Below are 19,133 nucleotides of genomic sequence, written 5' to 3'. Positions count from 1 at the left end.
AGTACTGGTAGGAGACGATTCCATTTAGGTACAGTCTTACCATACCTGTCTACAGCTAACCCGGTCGGTAATCTTTGCTGGATACGGCATTTGGTTGTACGGCAGCCACACCTGGAAGAATACGTTTGTCTGGATTCAGATATATAATTTCTCGACAGTGCAAGTTACATATTTTATGGGTAAATAGTCAAGTAAACCAATAGTACAATACTTAGGGACTTGGGCTGGTACAGATAATCAGATTGTTCGGGGGGAGTCCCGGTGGAATCTCCCCAGTCCACTCACTATTTGCTCATCCAACCATCCGTCATCCAGCGGACTATTCTACTTCCCTTCCGACTTCCCCAATTCTGATCATCCACTCCATCTCTCCCTCTCCCACATTCTTCCTTCTGCCTGTATGTTGTAGCGTACTTCCTTTCTCCTCTTTCCACTTCTCACGCTTCTTCCTTTCTCTTTACTGTTCCTCACCCCTCTGGTGAGCCCCTCGATCCACGATCAGTGGTTGTGGTTGGGAACCCCCTCCACCTCTCCTGGAGTCGTTTCGTCCCAAGAACCATTTTCAGTTACCGCGGGTTACCCAAAAATTCCACCCCCCAGGGCTCGCCTACGTCATAGGTTGGAACCCCCCGGAGACGGACCAATTTCCACATCTTTCCCGCGCCCTTTCAACACAAATCGACGATCTTCCAGCCTGTCCAGAGAGAGAAGGGAAAAGAAAAAGAAAACATACGGGTCAAGGAAAAGAAGAAGAAGAAGAAGGCGGAGGAAAATCTGCAAGTTCCAGGTCAGAACAGTACGAACCAGCCTTTCCTTTCGTCTTCCTCCGCCCTTAAGGTACCACCACCGTGGACCGACCAAAATTACCTACCCTTGATGTACCATACCCATACCGTACCATACATTGATACATCTCCTGCTGCTCCATCATACACCGCTTTAGTCACCTTTCCATCCATTTTTCTCCTTCACGCACTTTGTCCCTCTCTTCCCCTTCATCCTCCTTTTCGTTCCTCCCACCACCAATTTCCTCGTTAGTCTCCCCCCCGAGGCCCTCTATTCACAGTGTTTGCTGCTGAGGCCGATCTGGGTATTTTCTTCTCTCGTCCATTTTTGCAATCTCTCTTTTTCCGTCCATAATATTTTTTCCCTCACCTGTGCGCGTGTCCTGGTCGTTCCATCGTCCCGTTTTCCTTTTACGTCAAGCCGATATACCTGATCCTTTCGCCCTCCCATATACACCCTGCATCGTTCTTCTCTCCCTCTCTCTCTCGTCTCGATTTTCCTTTTCACCGTCCCAATCGCCCACGTTGTCCAACATCTTACCTCCTGGCCTCCCGTCTCCATTCTCCTGATCGCGGACCGTTTTGTCCGAGAGATGAGTGCCTCATTTGGCTCCTGTGGAGTTGGATTCGCCCAGGAGAACTGATTGTTTGACCGGCGGTGGAGGGAGTATAGGATGGGGGACGTTCACAGCATGAGGACGCCTCCTCTTCCATCGCCGGCCGAGGCCCCTTCGCCCGTCGCCGCTCCCCAAACTCACCACCACCACCACCATCATCATGCCTCCTCCCAATCAATCCCCGGTTTCATTCCTTCTCAGAACGATCGTTACAAAGTGGATGGAAACGCGACTCCGGATCCTATGACCTGGATGGCTAACACTCCTTCTCCTCTTGTACATGAACAGACCGCGAAAGAGAATCCCGATCTAGCCAACGGAACTCCCGAAGACCAGGGTCGGAGCTCGCAGACACTGAAGGAGCTGCGGAGGCAGATGGAAGAGCTGCTGGTCTATCAGCAGATGCAGCAACAGTCTCACGTCCAAACCTCCTCGTCATCCCTCCCAGACCCGGCCTCTTCTAACCCCCCCGAACCAACGAGGAAGCGGCGCATCTCCAATGTGTCATCTCCGAACGCCGTGCCTGCATCCGCTGGAGCAATGCCTTCTACTTCATGTTCCGATTCGACCGGCTCGGGTGGCACAATAAAAGCTGCGGATTCCCCGACCGAGAACCCTCCCGGACAGACTCCGTCATATCCCTTCCCCAAGATGCAGTCTCAACCCGTCGCCAAACCGCTGCAGGATCCCGCCGTTAGCCAACCCGGCGCCTTCAAGCTGACTCTCCCTACCGAGAAGTTGAAGATCCACATGGCGTCGTCGCAGATCCCCGACCCTCGCCATCCGACTCCCGTCAAGACTCCGACGTCAACTAGCATTTTCCTCCCTCCCCAACATAAACCCGTGACCGAGGATCCGGCCTATCCTACCCCCAATCTCTATGATCTGACGCTACAACTGAATGCGGACCCAGGCCTGGATGCATGGTGGGCCAACGTTGTCCATATCCTGCAGGAAAGTTTTGGCGCAGAACGAGCCTCGCTCGCGGTCCCCGGTGACGCGACAGATCTGGAGAATGTTCCATGGGGTCAGAAAGCCGTCTTCGACCAGAACGCTCCGGAGTCGGACGATTCGCAGCCACGTCATTTCCAACGGGAGACGATTTCAGCCCGCCAGGACTCTCCGAAAGACAACGACGAAGCAGCGAAGAAGAAAGAGGAACAATTCTCCGCCAATTTGCCAAATGGATCCGGGGTTGCAGCCAAACGACCGTCGCTGTTGTCACGGCATTCGTTCGCGGGTTTCGGTAAGGAGCGAAAAGAGACTGCCTGGAGTAGCTCAGATGCCTCGCAGAAAACGAAGACCGAGACCACCCGCAACGAAACCTCTACCATCCACGAAGGAGACCATTATACGCAATCTTTCGATCCGCTGAATCCGGATTATCGTCACCGACAGGTCGTTTTCCCCGCAACCCGACCACTGGAAGTGGAAACAGATCCGTTAATAAAGCGGACTGGCGTGGTGAAGCTTTTTGGGCGCACGGGTCCCGTGGTGTTGACTCGGGAATACTCCGAAAACCCGGGCGCTGTATCGAAGAATGATGAAGTGGTTCAAACCCCCGAAGACAAAGTTCAAGTAACGCCAACGGCCGAGCCTTCACACCCGCTTCCGTCGGCGCATGTTGCCCGCACCCGATCCGTTTCCAACCCGATAATGCCTGGCTCTCTATCGTCACAGACCCCGCTTATGGAGCTTTATGATGAATACGAACAAGTGCCTCCATCTCCTTGGTCCCAATCTCCCGCTCCTTCCCCAGCGCCCAGGGCGCACGCAGAGCAAAACCCCTTCTTCGTCAGTCATGCAGTGGATGAAAGCGCATTTGCGAAGCACCCGCCACATCATGACTACTCTAACTTGCGCCCATTAGAGGCCATCGGTGTCGACCTCGCCAAGTCGGTGGTACATATTCCGCTCCTTCACGCTGGTCGATCAAAACAGACTTCCTCTTCCACCCTGAGATTCCCCGTTGCCGTTATTTCAATACTTTCTTCGATAATACCCTACCCCGCCAACCTACGGCAGTCGTTGGCCTACCTCATGCCGCACCTCACAACATCATTCTGCCTAGCGCAACAATATAGCCAGCTTGAGCGGCAGTTTGCCTCCCGTCTCGAAGTCCCCCGATACGGTCACCTCCTCGGACTAGGAGGAACGTTTTCCGACGAGAGTAGCGAGTTGGAACTCGTCGCTGGCCTCAGTGGACATGTTAATTATACCATAGCCGACGACGGGTCGTTATCTGCTCGGGCGAGCCTTTCGAGTCCTGATGAACGTTCGAACTCAATCAAATTGAGCCCTTCAATATCTGGATTCCCGACTCCTGGGATCGACCTCAGCAGTGTTGGAGCAGGTACGCTGAACAACACGGAATCGCCTGGTCTCACTGCCAAGCTGGGGAATGATGGCGGGGACAGTTATTTTAATGTCCCCCAGCCTAAGGGCCTGCACAAAGCCATTACGCAGCATCAGAACCCTCGGCTTACCAGGGCTAAGCAGAGTGCCACTTCAACCCCTACGTCCCCCGGGAAACTTAGCGGGAAACTCCCGGGAGAAGAGGAGTTGGCAACGACTCTTGACCAGAATGCACCGGTCACATCTCCAATGCAAGACCTGAGAGTGCCGCCGGTGATATCTCCGACACAAAACCCACCGCGTCATCCTTCAACCAACTCCTTTTATGCTCAATTGCCTCGGGAATTACCGCGCCCATTCACCGACACCGTCGCGCAGCTGATGCTGAATTCTGTTCCCTTACATCTCTTTCTCGCCAAACCCCAGAGCGGAGAAGTGATTTGGACGAACTCCAAGTTTGACGCATATAGAAGAAGCCAGCCTCAGGAGCAGAAACTACGCGATCCTTGGCAGAACATCCATAGCAGTGAACGTGACCATGTGTCCCAGGAGTGGGCAAATGCCCTGCGAACAGGTTCTCAGTTCACGGAACGAGTTCGCGTTAGACGCTTCAACGATGAGACTGCTTACCGGTGGTTTATCTTCCGGGCCAACCCTTTGTTGTCCGCCACGGGAGAAGTGTTATATTGGATTGGCTCGTTCTTGGATGTTCACGAGCAACATATTGCTGAATTGAAGGCGACCCAGGAGAGAGAAAAGTTTGCGATCGACGCAAAATATCGCGCCTTCTCGAATTCAATCCCGCAGGTCGTGTTTGAGGCGACCGAGTACCGTGGCCTCATCTTCGTCAACGAACAATGGCATCTTTACACCGGACAGAAGCTAGGGGAAGCGCTCAATTTCGGGTTTGCGAAGCACGTCCATTCTGATGACATGGAAAAATGCGGCCTGCTTTCCTTGTACCTGGCACAATCTGAGAAAGAGGCCACACCAGACACCAGCGAGAAGTCGTCCGACGTTGCGAAAACAATACCGAAGGAAAGACATCTGAGCCACGGTGTAACCCCTGCACTGGACGAACTAGTGAGACGTGGAGTTGCCACCCTGCAGAAGGATGAAAACGGACGCGTCTTCTACTCGACGGAGATCCGTCTTCGCTCCAGAGGTGGTGATTTCCGGTGGCATCTTGTACGTCTGGTTCGAGTTGAGACTAGCAGTTTTGGAAGCGGCGAGGCTTCGTGGTATGGCACATGCACTGATATCAACGATCGCAAGAACCTTGAGAGGGAGCTCAACAAGGCGATGCAACAATTGAACAATCAGATGGAGTCGAAGACCAAGTTTTTCAGCAACATGTCGCACGAGATCCGAACACCGCTGAACGGAATTCTTGGCACCATTCCGTTCATCCTGGACACTCAACTCGACACCGATCAGAGGCGAATGCTCGATACTATCCAGAACAGTTCGACTAACCTTCGTGAATTGGTGGACAATATCCTGGATGTCTCACGAGTTGAGGCCGGCAAAATGTCTTTGGTCAACTCATGGTTCCATGTACGGTCCGTAATCGAAGATGTCATCGATACTGTGTCTTCGAGGGCCATCGACAAGGGCCTTGAGATCAACTATTTGATGGACGTGGATGTACCGCCAATGGTGATCGGTGATAGGTTCCGTATCAGACAGGTGCTCATCAACCTCGTGGGCAACGCAGTGAAATTCACCGCCCAAGGGGAGATCCACATATGCTGCTCTATCTACCATGAGCCTGCGGCGCTCGCGAAAGAAACGGAGCTATTGCTGAACTTCGATGTTGTGGATACTGGCAAAGGATTCAGCGCGCGAGATGCTGAGCGTTTGATGCAACGATTTAGTCAACTGGGACAGAATGGTTCACAGCAGCATGCTGGAAGTGGACTTGGCTTGTTCCTGTCGAAACAGCTTGTCGAAATGCACGGCGGCAAACTAACCCCCAGCAGTAAAGAAGGCCAGGGCGCCAAATTCTCATTCTATGTCAAGGTTGACGCTCCCTCACCGCCGTCTCCAGATGAGCCCCGCTTGCCTCGACACTCGTCTGCTGCTTCGGAAGTTCTTGGGGCTCCAATGAAGCACGGCTCTCTTCAGAAGTTGCTCTTCTCGTCGAGGGATTCCATTGATTCCAGGGCTCCAGATCCCCCAGAACTCTCCTCCGCCCTCGAGTCGCCACTTTCGCAGCCGCCAAGTGCCTCCGATCCTTCCGTGCGCTTTGCATTGAATAGCTTTTCTGAACGATCTTCGATGTCTTCCGCTCTTCCAACCCCTGAACTTCATGCGGTAGACCCGCTGGCGAAGGTCGATATGCCAAAACCAATTCCCACTCAGGCCGACAGCGCTCCCGAATCTCCTTCCACAGAACCCGCGCCGCCGAAACCAGGGGTTGACGCTTCATCATCACACAGTCCTTATTCAATCCTCATTCTTTGCCCTCTGGATAACACACGGAAGGCCATTAAACAACACATTGAGCAAGTGGTGCCTCTCGAGATCCCTTTCTCCATAATGGCCACTCCTGATGTTGAAGACTGGAGGGATTCGATAAGCGATTCTGCGGCGAAACCCACCCATCTGGTTCTCAACTTACCTAGCGTTGACGACGTGTTGGATGTGATGCAGTACGTTTCGGAGTGTGACCAGGATACAGCTCCCGCGCTCGTCATCATCTCGGACCTTTATCAAAAGCGGCAGATCAACTCAAGGATCAAAGAGCTGTCATCCAGTGGTAGACGGGTCTACACTGTGCCTAAGCCCGTGAAGCCTTCGGCATTTTCGGCCATCTTCGACCCAGACAACCGTCGCGACCTTAGCAAAGATCGAAACCAGGATATGGCCCGGGAGATCAACAACAACTTCAAGACGATGTCGAAGATGGTCAAGGAGGTCATTGGAAATAAAGGATACCGGATACTTCTGGTCGAGGATGATGAGACAAATCGCATGGTATGTTATTTCTTGCAGCGTCTGACTTGTCATTTCTAACCTTGCAATAGGTCATGATGAAGTACCTCGATAAGATAAAAGTTATGGCTGAAACTGCTGCAAATGGCCAGGAGTGTACGGGCATGGTATTCTCGAAGGAACCGGGGTACTATTCCCTCATCATTGTGAGTTCGGGCGCTAAGTTCTTCCACCATTTCCTGCGGCTAACAGTCACGATGTAGTGTGACATCCAAATGCCCGTCAAGAACGGTTACGATACCTGTCGTGAAATTCGTTCGTGGGAACTACGGAACCATTACCCGCAGATCCCTATCATGGCTCTATCTGCGAACGCCATGACTGATCAGATCGAAGACGCGGCACGTGCGGGATTCAATGACTACGTCACCAAGCCCATCAAGCACAACGAGCTCGGAAAGATGATGATGGGACTGCTAGACCCCAGCCGACCTTTGCTTCTCCTTCGAGACCGCCTCAAGGCCGACCATGAGGAGGGCCATCGTGAAGAGTAAGGCCGCAAGCACTGTCGACTCAACCGCCATCACTCCTTCAACTCCCTACTTTCGAAGATGCGTGTGGCTTCCGCCTCCACGTTTGACCTGTCATGATGTACCTATTACTCTTTCCGTTTATATCTCTTTGCAATTTTGGGCTGGGGTTTCGTTTTTTGGCTCGGCCAGAGCCGTCGGATGGAAAGGCGCCATTGGATGATTTCGAGTCTTTTTTATTTGGTTTATTATGTCTGTTCTTCTCTACCCCGCGCCACCCTTTTGACCTACCTACCACCTCCCTACTTATCCCCCTTTCGCGCGGATTTTGCACCATGCATCATTTGGCATTCGGCATTCAAAGTTTGATTGATACCTCTCAGCATTACGGGGCCGGAATTTTAAGCTTGTTCTTTGTGGACCATCGACCTTGTGCGTGGCGTCAGTTTCTCGGATTTGATGAGCAGTTCTCGATTGTCTTCTTTTCACCAGGCCTTCTTCCATTACGCGGCTTTTCCCGATACCAGCTTCACGAGCACGACATTTAACTTCTGGAATTGTATTTTGCAGATAACAGAGCGTTTTTCTTCTATTATTCCCAACCCTTTTCATGTTTTGATCTCCCTCTCCCCTTCGTGCCTTCTTTTGACTTCTCTGGTAGATAATTTTTTATTTAATATGCTCTGCCTCGGACGGGTGACTAGTTATTGGACTCTGCACATGTGACAGATTGTTGACCAGTCTGTTGATCAATGCCGGAATGTAAAGATAGATATCCGTTCTCCTCATACAATGAACTCTGTTTCTATCGGGTTTCCACGTTCGTCTTCTCCTATTCCTATCAATTCTCACTTATTAGCGTTCATCTCCATTATGTAGTGTTCATCCATGCAGTCCGGGTAGTCCAGGTTACCATGTGCTGGATGCTTGTGTAACTGGACCAGGTTGCATAGGATGAGAATGTAGTCTGGGCACGAAGACAGCTAAATATGTACTGGGGGGTTCCAGAAGACGCTTTCCTCTATCTTATTTAATCCTGCCAGCTATCTAATTTCAAAGCCAGGTCTTGTTCGGCTCGAGGGACTAGTCGATCACAGCCGAGTACCCTCCCTACTCGTGTAACAGAAGTACAATACAAACTGGCTTCACAGAAAACATATATATGCCAAAGACTCTGCCAAATTATTTTGGACCCGTCAGACCGTCCTGTAACTGTAAAGGCTACGCACAGAAAACGGGCATGGCCTGCCTGCGTGTATGGGTTAGTCCGTCCGCGGAGGCAGATCGATATGCTCCGTCGACCCAGGTGACCATGGGAAAACCATTCCGGCAGAATGCAGGATGGATCTACGCGGGCCTGGTTGGGACTGGGGGCGGAAAACTAAACGCAACTGCCGGTGACAAAGTCGGGCATTCTTCCCACCTCCCTTCTCCAAGCGGTTGGTAGAATTTTGGGGATGCCCAGCGAGGTCACCGAACCGGCCAGTCCAACCTTGTTACCCTCCAGTGTGTTCTAGAAAAGCCAAAGAGAGGAAAGCCGGTTGACGCCCAATGGGTTGGAGGCATGAAGCGTGTGTGCGTGCGTGCGTGTATGTGTGTATCGGCTGCTTCTGCTTGTGGCGGTGAGGACGAGCGAAAGCAAACGAACGATAGGCGAGTTCGACCCAACCCCACATTCTGCTGCGTCCACGGTGCATCCGCGGACATTGGGGGGCCGCCCCGGGCGGTTATTGGAAATAAAAGTGAGATGGGCGCAGGTCGAGTGAAAAAAGTCGGCCTTGCTGTGAGGTGACGCCATGGAAGGTACTTACCTGTGCTTCCGACTGTTGGTCGGTCTTTCTTTTGCCGGGATAGACCGTCACCACACGGACCTCTCCCACCGGCGTTGTTGGGTACAGCTCAGACGGTGGAGTATGATTCCTGTAGATAGGGTCCGAGAAAATAATTTATTCCTTCCGGGGCATGGCCGTGCTATTCTTCCTAATGGGGTGTCCAGAAGACTTCGTAACCCGGTGATGTTGCCCTGAATGTACGCATCTGTTGCCTTTGATAAGGAAGTCTGTTTAGAGGGGATTTCTCCAATGCGAAACTCCGAAGGCGGTAATGATTGAATGCGTTGAGGACGTGTTCGAAAACGGGGGAAAGCTTCATACAGCATCCCTACCATTACTAACTCGTCATGCGTTGGGCCCCTGTGTTACCCAGCGATCGGGTTGATCTGAAAGGGAGAAAATTTTCAGAATATCCATTTGGGTTGACTTGCATAGGTGTGTTCCCCGAGCGTGATGGCGCTTGGGCATATTGAAAAACAGATAGACAGCTAGGTTGTAAGGCAACAATCCTGTGAGGCAGCAACGTCGTCGAGCCATGACGGTGCCCGCATGAGAGCTAGTGGTCGTGCCGGATTGTCGGTGGATGTCACCGTGAAGAGAGCGAAGGATGTGAGTGGCGTGCTCTTGTCCCAGCCGGCGGTGCAGTCCAACAATACGGACAGGAGTCATGCATGAGGTGCCAAGCAGCTCCAGATCAGCATGTCAGCGTTGGGATTACCGGGAATCCTCTTTCTCAATTTTCCCTCATCATCGGGTCGCCCTCCGGTTGAGTTGCTTGAAGCCACAAGGCACCATCCCCTAAAAGCAGCCTGGGATTGTTACATGCATTCATAGAGCGCCCATGCCCGAAGAAAGTTGGGCTGACCGCGACTGATTCCCTGATACCTGCAGATGCCTCCAAAGTCATCTCCTGGAGCCCGGTAGGGCTTTTCGGTTGTCTTTGGTAGGTTGGCGGCGTTTAGAGCGCTTGGTACCGTTGGGCCGCTGCCCGTTGGCCTCTGCACACAGAGAAAACGGAAAGCAGACATCAGTCTTAGATCACAGCTTCCGAGACCTTCTTTGCACATGAGTTTCATATCCCCGACATACTAAATACTCCATATCCGTTACACGATCAGCATTTTCTTTTTCAGGGACCATTTGCTCTGTTTTGTGTCATGTCGTGCCACTTCAGTGCTTACCGGTCTCCTCCGGAACGAAACGAAATAATTGCTGTCTTTGCACATCTTTTGAGCCAATTCTGAGAAGTATCGATGATCGGGCTTTCGGGCTTGTTGAGTATCGCTGATCCAAAAAAATGGTCACTTCATTGGCGCCCCATTTCCAATCACCGATCCCAGGATCAATCCCACAGCTGCGTCTCATTAGGCTGATCCAGATTCACGAGGTGCTTGCATAATCTGCCGTCCACTAAAGCTGTCATTGTAAGTACGCACATTCCCCTCTCTCGAACGGACGATAAACCGCCCACAGCATCATGCTTGAAGGGTCAAGGAAAAAGAAAGAAATGGGAAAGACAAATGCAATAAAAAGAACGATCTTACTGATTTTAGAAACTGCCGAGCAAGTTGCCATGATCCGATTTCGTAGTCACGCAACGCCTTATCAGCCGGTCTCTCGGCTCATTCACCTTGCGAGTCGGCGGCGACATCCACGGTTTCCCAGCCACCCAGCCCCCGGATATTGAGGAAAATCAAAGCTGGTTGGATGTGGTGACTGATAAAAACTGGAAGATTGGAATTGTATGGATAGTAGGTTCCGGAAAAGGGAGAGAAGGGAGATTAAATCGCCTCCTGGGCAGGCCATAGAAAAACCAAGTAAACTCCGTCCCGCCGAGCCCCAGCGGAAATGGGGCTCTAGACTGCATCCGCATCTTCTTCCGCGCCTTCTTATATGTTCTCGCTGGACCCCCTTTTGCAATTGCACCCTTCGCGGAGGGTAACAGGAAAGCCCGAACCTGACAGTATGCCTAACCGTCTTGCCACGGCAGTGCGGGAGAGAGTCCGAGTGGAGGGGATTGCGAGGGCTGGACCACTCTCCGGCCATCCGCCGCCCTCCCTTAGGTTTTCGTCTTCCCACCCAGAGCGGGGTCGATTCGGAAACAGGAGCGAATTGGCGGCCAGAGAGAAAGGGACGGGCGGAATTGGGGGGTTGCGATTGGAGAGTACTGGAGGACTGGCGAAGATGAGGGTTGAGGGGGAGAGGAGGAAAGCCGTCCGCGATGGTCCCCATATCCAATGATGGACCATCTTGACACATCCCTCCTCGTCCTAGGGGTCTCCTCGTCGGCCTCAAGGCGTTTCCGCCGGAGAGATGACTCTCCGCGGAGGGATATATAAACCCTCTCCTTGTCGGTCCTCCTCCTCTGTCCTCCTTCTTCTCTTTTTATTCTTCCAACCCACTGGTCTCCAATCCACCTCTTCCTATACCAGTCCCTGCTGCTAGTCAGTCACTGTCCATATCTGTGCCCTTATATTATCTCCATTGCCTCAGAAGAGCATAACCTTTGAGGACGCCCTCCTCGTCGTCAACCTTCTTCATTCATATTTCCGTCCCTCACCGCTGTCGCCGTGCAAGACCGCATATCACAATGGCCACTCACCATTACCAAGCTCCTTCCCTCCCCCTCAATGTTCCCTCCAAGGCGCCAGCCTCTGCCGGCCTGTACCCCATTAGCCGTGTGCCTGGATCTCCGCCTGAGATCTCCGACAGCAGCACCACAGCCGGAAGCCGCACCTCCGCCGGCTTCAGCTACGGCTCGGGGAGCCTCAGCGGCGACTATGAGTCCAGCTCCACCTCGATGTCCGGAGTTGACGTCGTGGATGTCCTGAGCGATCGCATGCAAAATGCCTTCGATCCGACTCCCTTGGACAAAGGACTGGCCATGCAAGCGCAAGCGTAAGTGGCTTTCTTAATCCTCACGAGGATCTCTCGCTCTTCCCAGCGGGAGTACCCGTTTCTGCGTTATGCCGATATCATAGCACAACGATCGACGTGCTAACGACGAAATAGATCCGGACAACTGAATGCGAAGCAGCGAGAGCTCCTTGAGCTGCAGGCGCTCGCTCAGCGACGTCTCAAAGGCGTTCGCTCCAACTTCTCTGATGGCATCAAAGTTGCCCGGGAGACCAAACGCGACCTTGAATGGACCCAGAAGCGCGTCAGGTGAGTCCTTGACAGTATTTGTTCCTTTTCTTGCGAATCCAGTTCGACGTCGTCACCGGGCCCCGCTCCGCCCAGTGCGAGAGCGGAGGCCCGCCGTGCTCCGCTGAAAGTCTCTTGGCGGGCTTGCGTTAGATGTCAACTGCATGGTGAATGGAATGCGGCGACGAAGCGGCATTCGTATGGATTCGAACTTTGTTTGGCGATACTGACGGATTCGGTTTCTAGTGCGCTGAAGACAAAGGCCGAGAGAGCACACCCCGACGAATACCGGCGAGCAACCAAGAAGTACACCTTTGACGACAACTGAATCTCGGAATCGGCTCTCTATTTCCTTTATTCGGTCTCAATTTCCGCGACTTTATCATAGTATATATTTTTTTATTAACGACTTACGACGATAACTTCAAAATTGTTTCCAGCGCGCTAGTCAGGGTCTCTTATTTCTGGGTTCGAGGTTAGCGGGTGCTTCTGGGAGGGTATTTTTCTGCTGTTATTTTATGGAATTGTACATGGAACGCGTTCTTACCGATAGCTCTGCTCTGTTCCTGCGTGAAATATACTTGAGCTTCAAGAAAATCCACGTTCCGTGAACACTGACATCGACAGCCTCGAACGACAGACGCAGGAGAGGAGATCCGGCGTCCAATCAGACACAGATGCAGACAGAGAGCGAGACATCCTGACATTACAGGGTGGTTTTGGGCGTCATGTGCCCGCGCCTGACCCCTTTTCGTGGGATATGTCGTGGGGAAGGTGTGGCACGGCCCCCTGAGGCTGATGGTGGCCGTCGACACGCAAAGGGTGATGCGGTGACATAGGAATCCCACACAGCCCGGTGCCAAACTATGCAATTGTCCGACAGTGTTGCAAAAGAGAGGCGCGTCGGCCTTCAGTCTCCATCTTATCACCGAGGTTGAACGGCGGGGTGGAAAAGGGGCTGTCTGGGATCCCGCTACCCTCCGCGCTCCGCCAACCCCACTCCGCCGGAGACGAGATGCGTGCCCGCCGTCTTCCGCTCCACCCTCCGTTTTCGTTATATTCCCTTGCCGCTTTTGCGCGTCGAGGCGCGCTGCAGCCCTGGTGGGTGCTGGGGGTCCCGCGGCGTCGTCCCGGGGCGTGCAGGTGTGGATGCGTGAACGCCACAGGTGCATTGAGGGCTTTCTAGCGCGTAGACTAACTCGACGAGCCTCGCGTAATCAGGGGACATGGCCAATCAGTCTGTAGCTGGCTGCTTGTCAGGTTGAGCTGTGGGGATTGTGGCTTCCTGCCGTGGAGCTTTCAGGGAAGTAGTTCATGCGGTCTTCACGTGGGAGGAGGAAGGGTGAGGCGTAGGAATTAGAGCGTGCAAACAGCCCTAAAATATACCCTGAGCCCCGTTTCAGGTAAGGTAGGGGCAGAGTGTTGTTCGTGTTGTTCTGGTAAGGAGGAATGTAGGAGGGAAGTATGCCGAAGGACGAAGTAGGAGGCGGAAGGATCTTAATTAGCCCTAAGTTTAATTAATGCTAGGTCTCGTTAAGGCATTCCTAGAACATATAACATACATGATGTCAACACTCAACCTCCATATGTTCAGACCAGTGAATCTTTACGGGATGCATTGTAAGATTCCTTGATTCCTTTCCCTTACCGACTCCTAGGTATAACATCCTACAATCTCTCATCCATTCCTCGTGTTAAGCGTCAGTCATATCGTCGGTAGTAGTCAAACCATGGAGATAAAAATATTAGTAACGCATCAGACACTCAGTCTTGATAGCCTGGATACCTTTCCAAGGATCCTCCACAAAAGTTGGCTGAAAGTACACCACATCACCAGTTCGGAGCTTGATACCATTGGAAAGATTCACCAGCTCCTCTTTCCCAATATAGATCCCAGTAGGAGCCGTATATCCCCCATCCGCGTCTGCGGACTCAGTATACTGATTGCTAGACGCGGCATTGTGGTTTTCAGGGAGATTGCGAACTACCATAGGAAGAGGATCAGTTACCTCGCATACATTTCCAGAGAAGACAACCCTAGAGCGGCATACCTGTAGACACACCAGCCTTGGGCCGTCGCTGACGTTGGGACTTTTTCTTAGCTTCGCTAAGACCCTGATGAATAGAAGTCCCATCCACGGGCTCCTGTTTGTTTTCGTCTCCAGGAGGGGCGGTAGACACAGCCGTGTTGTTGTCCTTTTGCAGGGCTTGGGATTTCCATTCCTCGTATACCGAGGAGGACCGTGTCTTCCTCCGACGGCCTGGGCTGGTGATGGCTTCGCCTGGCCTGGATAGTGAGGCGGTGATTTCAGGGCAGTGGTAAGCGCTCAGGGTTTGAGGGGCCCATTCCTCTAGCATGCTGTACTCCTTCCGTGACACCTCTTTTCGGGCAATTGGGGTGAGTAGGGGTTGATGGGACATGGTGTGATCGAGGGGGGGTGTGTTGTGTGAAAGTAGGACAGGGAGTAAGAAGTAAAGACAGTGAGAGGATGAAGAAACCGCCGCTGCCTGCCACTTCCAGCTTTATCAAAGACTGGCAAAACAAGAACTCCCTTACCCGACATCTACATTGAGTCTATCAAATATCCTTCTCTCAACCAAATCATTATTCTAGGAATATCTAACGAGAGCGACAAGTAACAATCTACACTATTTACACAGAACTCAGTTTGGCTTCGACTTTCCTCTCGATGAACTCCACGAAGGCTCCTACCCTGTCAGGAGACCCTTCATCCGGAATTCCATCGAGTACAATCCGCACGCCAACGTTGACGATGGATTCAGGTGTTTCAAAGAGACGGTCCAGCGCTCGGCGGATCTCGTCGCCATCAAAAGCACCCGAGTGCTCCATCAGCATTCTCATTTCTTCGTGCCCCATATGGTCTGGAACCGTGCGATCCGCATTGAATGAGTCGAATAGATCTAGCTGCTTCATAATCGCTCTGTGTCTCGTGGTCGCGATAATCAAAATGTGCCGATCCTTGGGTGGCTGCCTTGTGAACAGGACTTTCAAGGTCTGCATTATGGTGTTGGAGAAACGAGGGCCAACAGGAGCATAATCGATGAGCTCTTCGATATCGTCAACGACGACAACGCTGTTCGTGCTCTTGTAGGCATCTTCAAAAATCTTGGCGATGTGGTGGACCTTGGCTATCTCACTGAGACCAATCATATCCTCGGGACAGATCATCTTAATGAAGGGAAATTCGGACTCTATGGCGATATGGGCTGCTAAAGCCGTCTTCCCGCTTCCAACAGGGCCATGCAACAGGACGGACCAAATAGGCCTGGTTTCTTTGACCTTGCTGACGTAACTTCTACCCTCCGTGATGATCTTCTCAATCTCTGTCGAGTAGTGGATTATGCCGTTCGTGATACGGCTTGAAAGCTGCTCTTCAGAGACACCGAAAGCGGGTTTGACTTCATCTAGCGCAAGTTGGAAATCCGCCCGGTTGACCTTCATGTTCGAAATATCACCACCAATATGGCCCCCGTTTTCGAGCTTGACGTGCCGGTTGAAAGCAAAGGAGGAGGCCGATTTCACGAGGCCGGCAATCTCAGCACCGGAGAAGTTTTTGGTCTGTCGTGCCAGCTCGAACAGGTCAACATCCGAATCCATAAGGTCGCTTTGCCGCATTTTCTGGGTATGGATGTTGAGGATCTGACTTCGGCCATTTTCATCCGGAAGAGAGATCTCCACGTGAACCTCAAGACGGCCAGGGCGCAGTAATGCATCATCAATCATATCTTTTCGGTTGGTCATACCAATAAGGAGAATGTTGTTCAATTGATCAACACCATCCAACTTCGACAGAAGCTGGTTCACAACACTATCACCTACGCCGGTGCCACCACTTGTGCTGCCACGCTGCTTACACACAGCGTCCAGCTCATCGAAGATGATGATGTGTAGCCCACTTTCTTCTCCCTTTGCCTTGTACTCGCTCTCTGCATCTGCGAAGACCTTCCGGATATTTTCTTCAGACTGACCGACAAACTTGCTGAGAATCTCTGGACCATTGATAACTTTTGGTTCCCGAGCATTCAACATCTTTCCAATTTGTCGTGCGATCAAAGTCTTACCCGTACCCGGCGGGCCATAGAGAAGCATGCCCTTCACATGCTGGATGCCAAGATTCTCCACGAGTCCAGGGGGAAAGATACGCGATGCAAAAGCACGGCGGAAAATCTGGCTGAACTCTGAGTCAAGACCACCGATGCCCATATCTTCAAACTTGAAGTCAGGCTGAATGATCGCATTGGCGGCGGGCCTGCGTTTGGAAGCTTTCAGGTTGATCTCCGATTGAGGATCCTTGGTGAAGTTGATCTGCGAGTGTTGAGTGAGAATGCCTCTTGCTGTAATGTCGGTTTCAATCCGACCAGAGGCCCCGGCTTTCTCGGATCCCAGGTCGACTCGTTGAACAGTTTTCACTTTCAGCTGAAGCTTAACGCCTTTAAAGTCCATCAAAATCAACTGTTGAGGAGCGAATATTTGATTTTGGAAATTCTGCTGCGGTCAATACGGTAGATTCGGGTTAAATGGGAAATTGAAAAGCCCACCTTGATCACAGCCACTCCCAATTCATCTTGGTCGTAAGGCTCTTTGGGCCTGACTCTCCCAGCAAATTTAATCTCAATATCTGTGGATCCAAGGTATGCTTGGGCGCCCTGACTAAACGGATGGTAGATCTGCACCTTGACCTGATCTCTCAAACCCACACCGGCCCACAACCGTTGGGGTTCAGATAAGCAGATCGTGCCAGGTGCGACTTCATTATACGGGCGTGCAGAAAAGACATAGTAGTCATTCACCAGCAGGAAGAGATCGACGCCATCGCGATTGAGAGGGAAATCCTGTGGCGAGATAGCGAGCCTGTAGTGAATGATTAGTTAGTGGGATATAACCACTCTGATCTAGCCAGGTCTGATCCATCCAAACCTCTGATCTAATCAAGCTCTGGAACTTACAAGTTTCCGAATGTGAACATATCATGAGGACTCTTTGCGGGGCTAAGGTGCCAGATATTGTCCCCCGGATTCCTAGCAGGCAACGGGGGCTGCTGAGTCGGTCTCCCCGGCTGCGGACGCGCCGGTCGTCCATAGTCACTTTGTGGATATGGTGGAGGTCCCTGCCCGGGGGGCGCATATCCACCAGGAGCAGGGCTTCGAGAGCCAAAAGGTAGGTTGTTGCGACTGAACATGACACCGGTGCCTCAGACAAGATAGTCGGAAAAGACAGAAGAGCAATTTACACAGACAGGTGATGATAATGAAGAAATGTGGCGAAAGAGGAGGAGAGGTGGTGGATAGAGGAAGACAGTTAATTGCCCCGTTCTGACGAACGTAGCCACATCAACTGCCGACTCTCCGCCTTCGCCACCGCCTTCTTATCTTCTTATCGGACTACGTGTCATTAACCATGCCGAGAGAATACTGAAGTATATTGAGAGCCATGACGTTATTTTAAGAGCATCGATACTACTTGGCACGTGCCAAGAGGGTTCGGACTGCTTGCTAAAAGAGATTGTGATGTTGCGTTCCCAACTAGATAGGCCAGTAAGCATATGAGATGCCATTCTCCGCAATAGGAAGGCGGTCTCCCCACCTGTCCTCCGCGCCCAACATCTCTGCATTAGCCAGTCTCCAACATACTGTGTACAACAGACTAAGAACCTGTCAATATGCCACTGTAAGATTCATTTATTATTTGTCTCATTGGTTTGCTCTCAAACTAACGAACCTGGATAGCCACCTTCTTGGAAAGAAGTCATGGAACGTCTACAACCCGGAGAATATCGCTCGCGTCCGCCGAGACGAGGCGCAAGCCAAAGCGCGGGAAGAGGAGGAGGAACGACGGATGCAAGAAGCCGACGCGGAACGACGGATCAAAATCCTACGAGGTGAACGACCTCCGACACCGCCGCCAGCTCCCCGGCGATCGCCATCACCCGCCGGCCAGCGAAAGAGCCATCGAGAGGACATTGGGGGATCGAGAAAACGAAGACGCCTTGCTGGGGAAACCGATACCGACCGCGACATCAGAGTTGCACGAGAAGATGCAGAACTTGCGTTGGCGAAGCGGGAGGAGCTGGCCTCCTTCCAGTCGAGCGATGCGCCCCTGCATGATGACGCCGGACACATCAACCTGTTCCCATCCAAATCGGCGCAGAGGAAGAATGAGAAAAATGAGGAGGCCGAGAAGGAGTCGGCAGATCGGCAGCGGGCCTACGAAGACCAGTACACCATGAGGTTTTCCAATGCGGCTGGGTTTCGCCAATCCGTGGGGCAGACCCCTTGGTACTCGTCGTCCGGAAAGTATGCCGTGGCGCCCGAGCCTAGGTCCGATAAGGATGTTTGGGGAAATGAAGACCCTATGCGGCGAGAGAGAGACAAAGCTCGAATGGATGCGAATGATCCTCTTGCGGCGATGAGGAAGGGTGTTCAGCAGCTGAAAGAGGTCGAGCAAGAGCGGAAGAAATGGAACGAAGAAAGGAGCCGGGAATTGGAGGCATTAAAAGAAGCGGAGAGAGGACGATCGCATCGTCATCGAAGAAGGTCTTCATCAGCGGATAGTCTGGATGGATTCGAGCTTGATGCTTCGCCGGAGCGACACAAAGACAGGGAACATCGCTCACATCGTGATCACCGTCATCGCCATCGCCACCGCCATCGACGAGACGGGAGTCGCAGCCGATCTCATAGGACTCATACTTCAACGTCCAAATCACATCGCGATCGCCATGGCCGAAGCAGTCATGGTAGTCGCTATCACGGCGAGTCCAGTACAAAACGTAGGGAACGAGAGTGATATGATCGATTTCATAGATACCCATTTCGTTGTTATCAAGCACCTTCACTGAAGACCATCAAGCATGAGGAGAGGAAGAGAAAGACAAGGAATGACTATACTCCATCATCATTTATATGCCCCTT

At 52.2% G+C, this 19,133-nt stretch overlaps 7 protein-coding genes across 7 annotated transcripts; 3 read left to right on the top strand and 4 right to left on the bottom strand.

Moving 5' to 3' along the window:
* The first annotated feature begins 1,249 nt into the window (after positions 1–1,249).
* Positions 1,250–7,389, top strand: pkhB (putative sensor histidine kinase/response regulator). Its single transcript, XM_073697232.1, has 3 exons — positions 1,250–6,736; positions 6,787–6,900; positions 6,958–7,389. The coding sequence occupies exons 1-3, from the start codon at positions 1,460–1,462 to the stop codon at positions 7,246–7,248; spliced, it is 5,682 nt and encodes a 1,893-aa protein (XP_073551991.1). The 5' UTR covers positions 1,250–1,459; the 3' UTR covers positions 7,249–7,389.
* Positions 7,390–10,917: 3,528 nt separating this feature from the next.
* Positions 10,918–11,454, bottom strand: BDV59DRAFT_170150 (uncharacterized protein). The gene has a single exon (XM_073688363.1). The coding sequence runs from the start codon at positions 11,303–11,305 to the stop codon at positions 10,946–10,948; it is 360 nt and encodes a 119-aa protein (XP_073551990.1). The 5' UTR covers positions 11,306–11,454; the 3' UTR covers positions 10,918–10,945.
* Positions 11,455–11,481: 27 nt separating this feature from the next.
* Positions 11,482–12,602, top strand: BDV59DRAFT_86565 (KxDL motif-containing protein). The gene is made up of 3 exons (XM_073697230.1): positions 11,482–11,954; positions 12,069–12,221; positions 12,447–12,602. Exons 1-3 carry the CDS (start codon positions 11,647–11,649, stop codon positions 12,526–12,528), a joined length of 543 nt encoding a protein of 180 aa, XP_073551989.1. The 5' UTR covers positions 11,482–11,646; the 3' UTR covers positions 12,529–12,602.
* BDV59DRAFT_86570 (uncharacterized protein) lies at positions 12,318–13,546 on the bottom strand. The gene has a single exon (XM_073697231.1). The coding sequence runs from the start codon at positions 13,370–13,372 to the stop codon at positions 12,677–12,679; it is 696 nt and encodes a 231-aa protein (XP_073551988.1). The 5' UTR covers positions 13,373–13,546; the 3' UTR covers positions 12,318–12,676.
* A 399-nt stretch (positions 13,547–13,945) lies between these two features.
* BDV59DRAFT_198638 (uncharacterized protein) lies at positions 13,946–14,621 on the bottom strand (the record flags this gene model as incomplete). Its single annotated transcript, XM_073693190.1, has 2 exons — positions 13,946–14,184; positions 14,252–14,621. 2 exons carry the CDS (start codon positions 14,619–14,621, stop codon positions 13,946–13,948), a joined length of 609 nt encoding a protein of 202 aa, XP_073551987.1.
* A 165-nt stretch (positions 14,622–14,786) lies between these two features.
* On the bottom strand, positions 14,787–17,509 carry BDV59DRAFT_170147 (AAA family ATPase SEC18). Its single transcript, XM_073688362.1, has 3 exons — positions 17,169–17,509; positions 16,761–17,073; positions 14,787–16,707 (listed from the first exon to the last, which is right to left on the bottom strand). The coding sequence occupies exons 1-3, from the start codon at positions 17,399–17,401 to the stop codon at positions 14,854–14,856; spliced, it is 2,400 nt and encodes a 799-aa protein (XP_073551986.1). The 5' UTR covers positions 17,402–17,509; the 3' UTR covers positions 14,787–14,853.
* A 334-nt stretch (positions 17,510–17,843) lies between these two features.
* Positions 17,844–19,130, top strand: BDV59DRAFT_170146 (uncharacterized protein). The gene is made up of 2 exons (XM_073688361.1): positions 17,844–17,889; positions 17,949–19,130. The coding sequence occupies exons 1-2, from the start codon at positions 17,882–17,884 to the stop codon at positions 19,006–19,008; spliced, it is 1,068 nt and encodes a 355-aa protein (XP_073551985.1). The 5' UTR covers positions 17,844–17,881; the 3' UTR covers positions 19,009–19,130.
* Positions 19,131–19,133: the final 3 nt, after the last annotated feature.

This window comes from Aspergillus ambiguus (genome assembly GCF_047715705.1).
Source record: "Aspergillus ambiguus strain CBS 117.58 unplaced genomic scaffold BDV59scaffold_3, whole genome shotgun sequence".
NCBI classification, from domain to species: Eukaryota; Fungi; Ascomycota; class Eurotiomycetes; order Eurotiales; family Aspergillaceae; genus Aspergillus; species Aspergillus ambiguus.
This window is presented reverse-complemented; position numbering and strand designations above follow the sequence as displayed.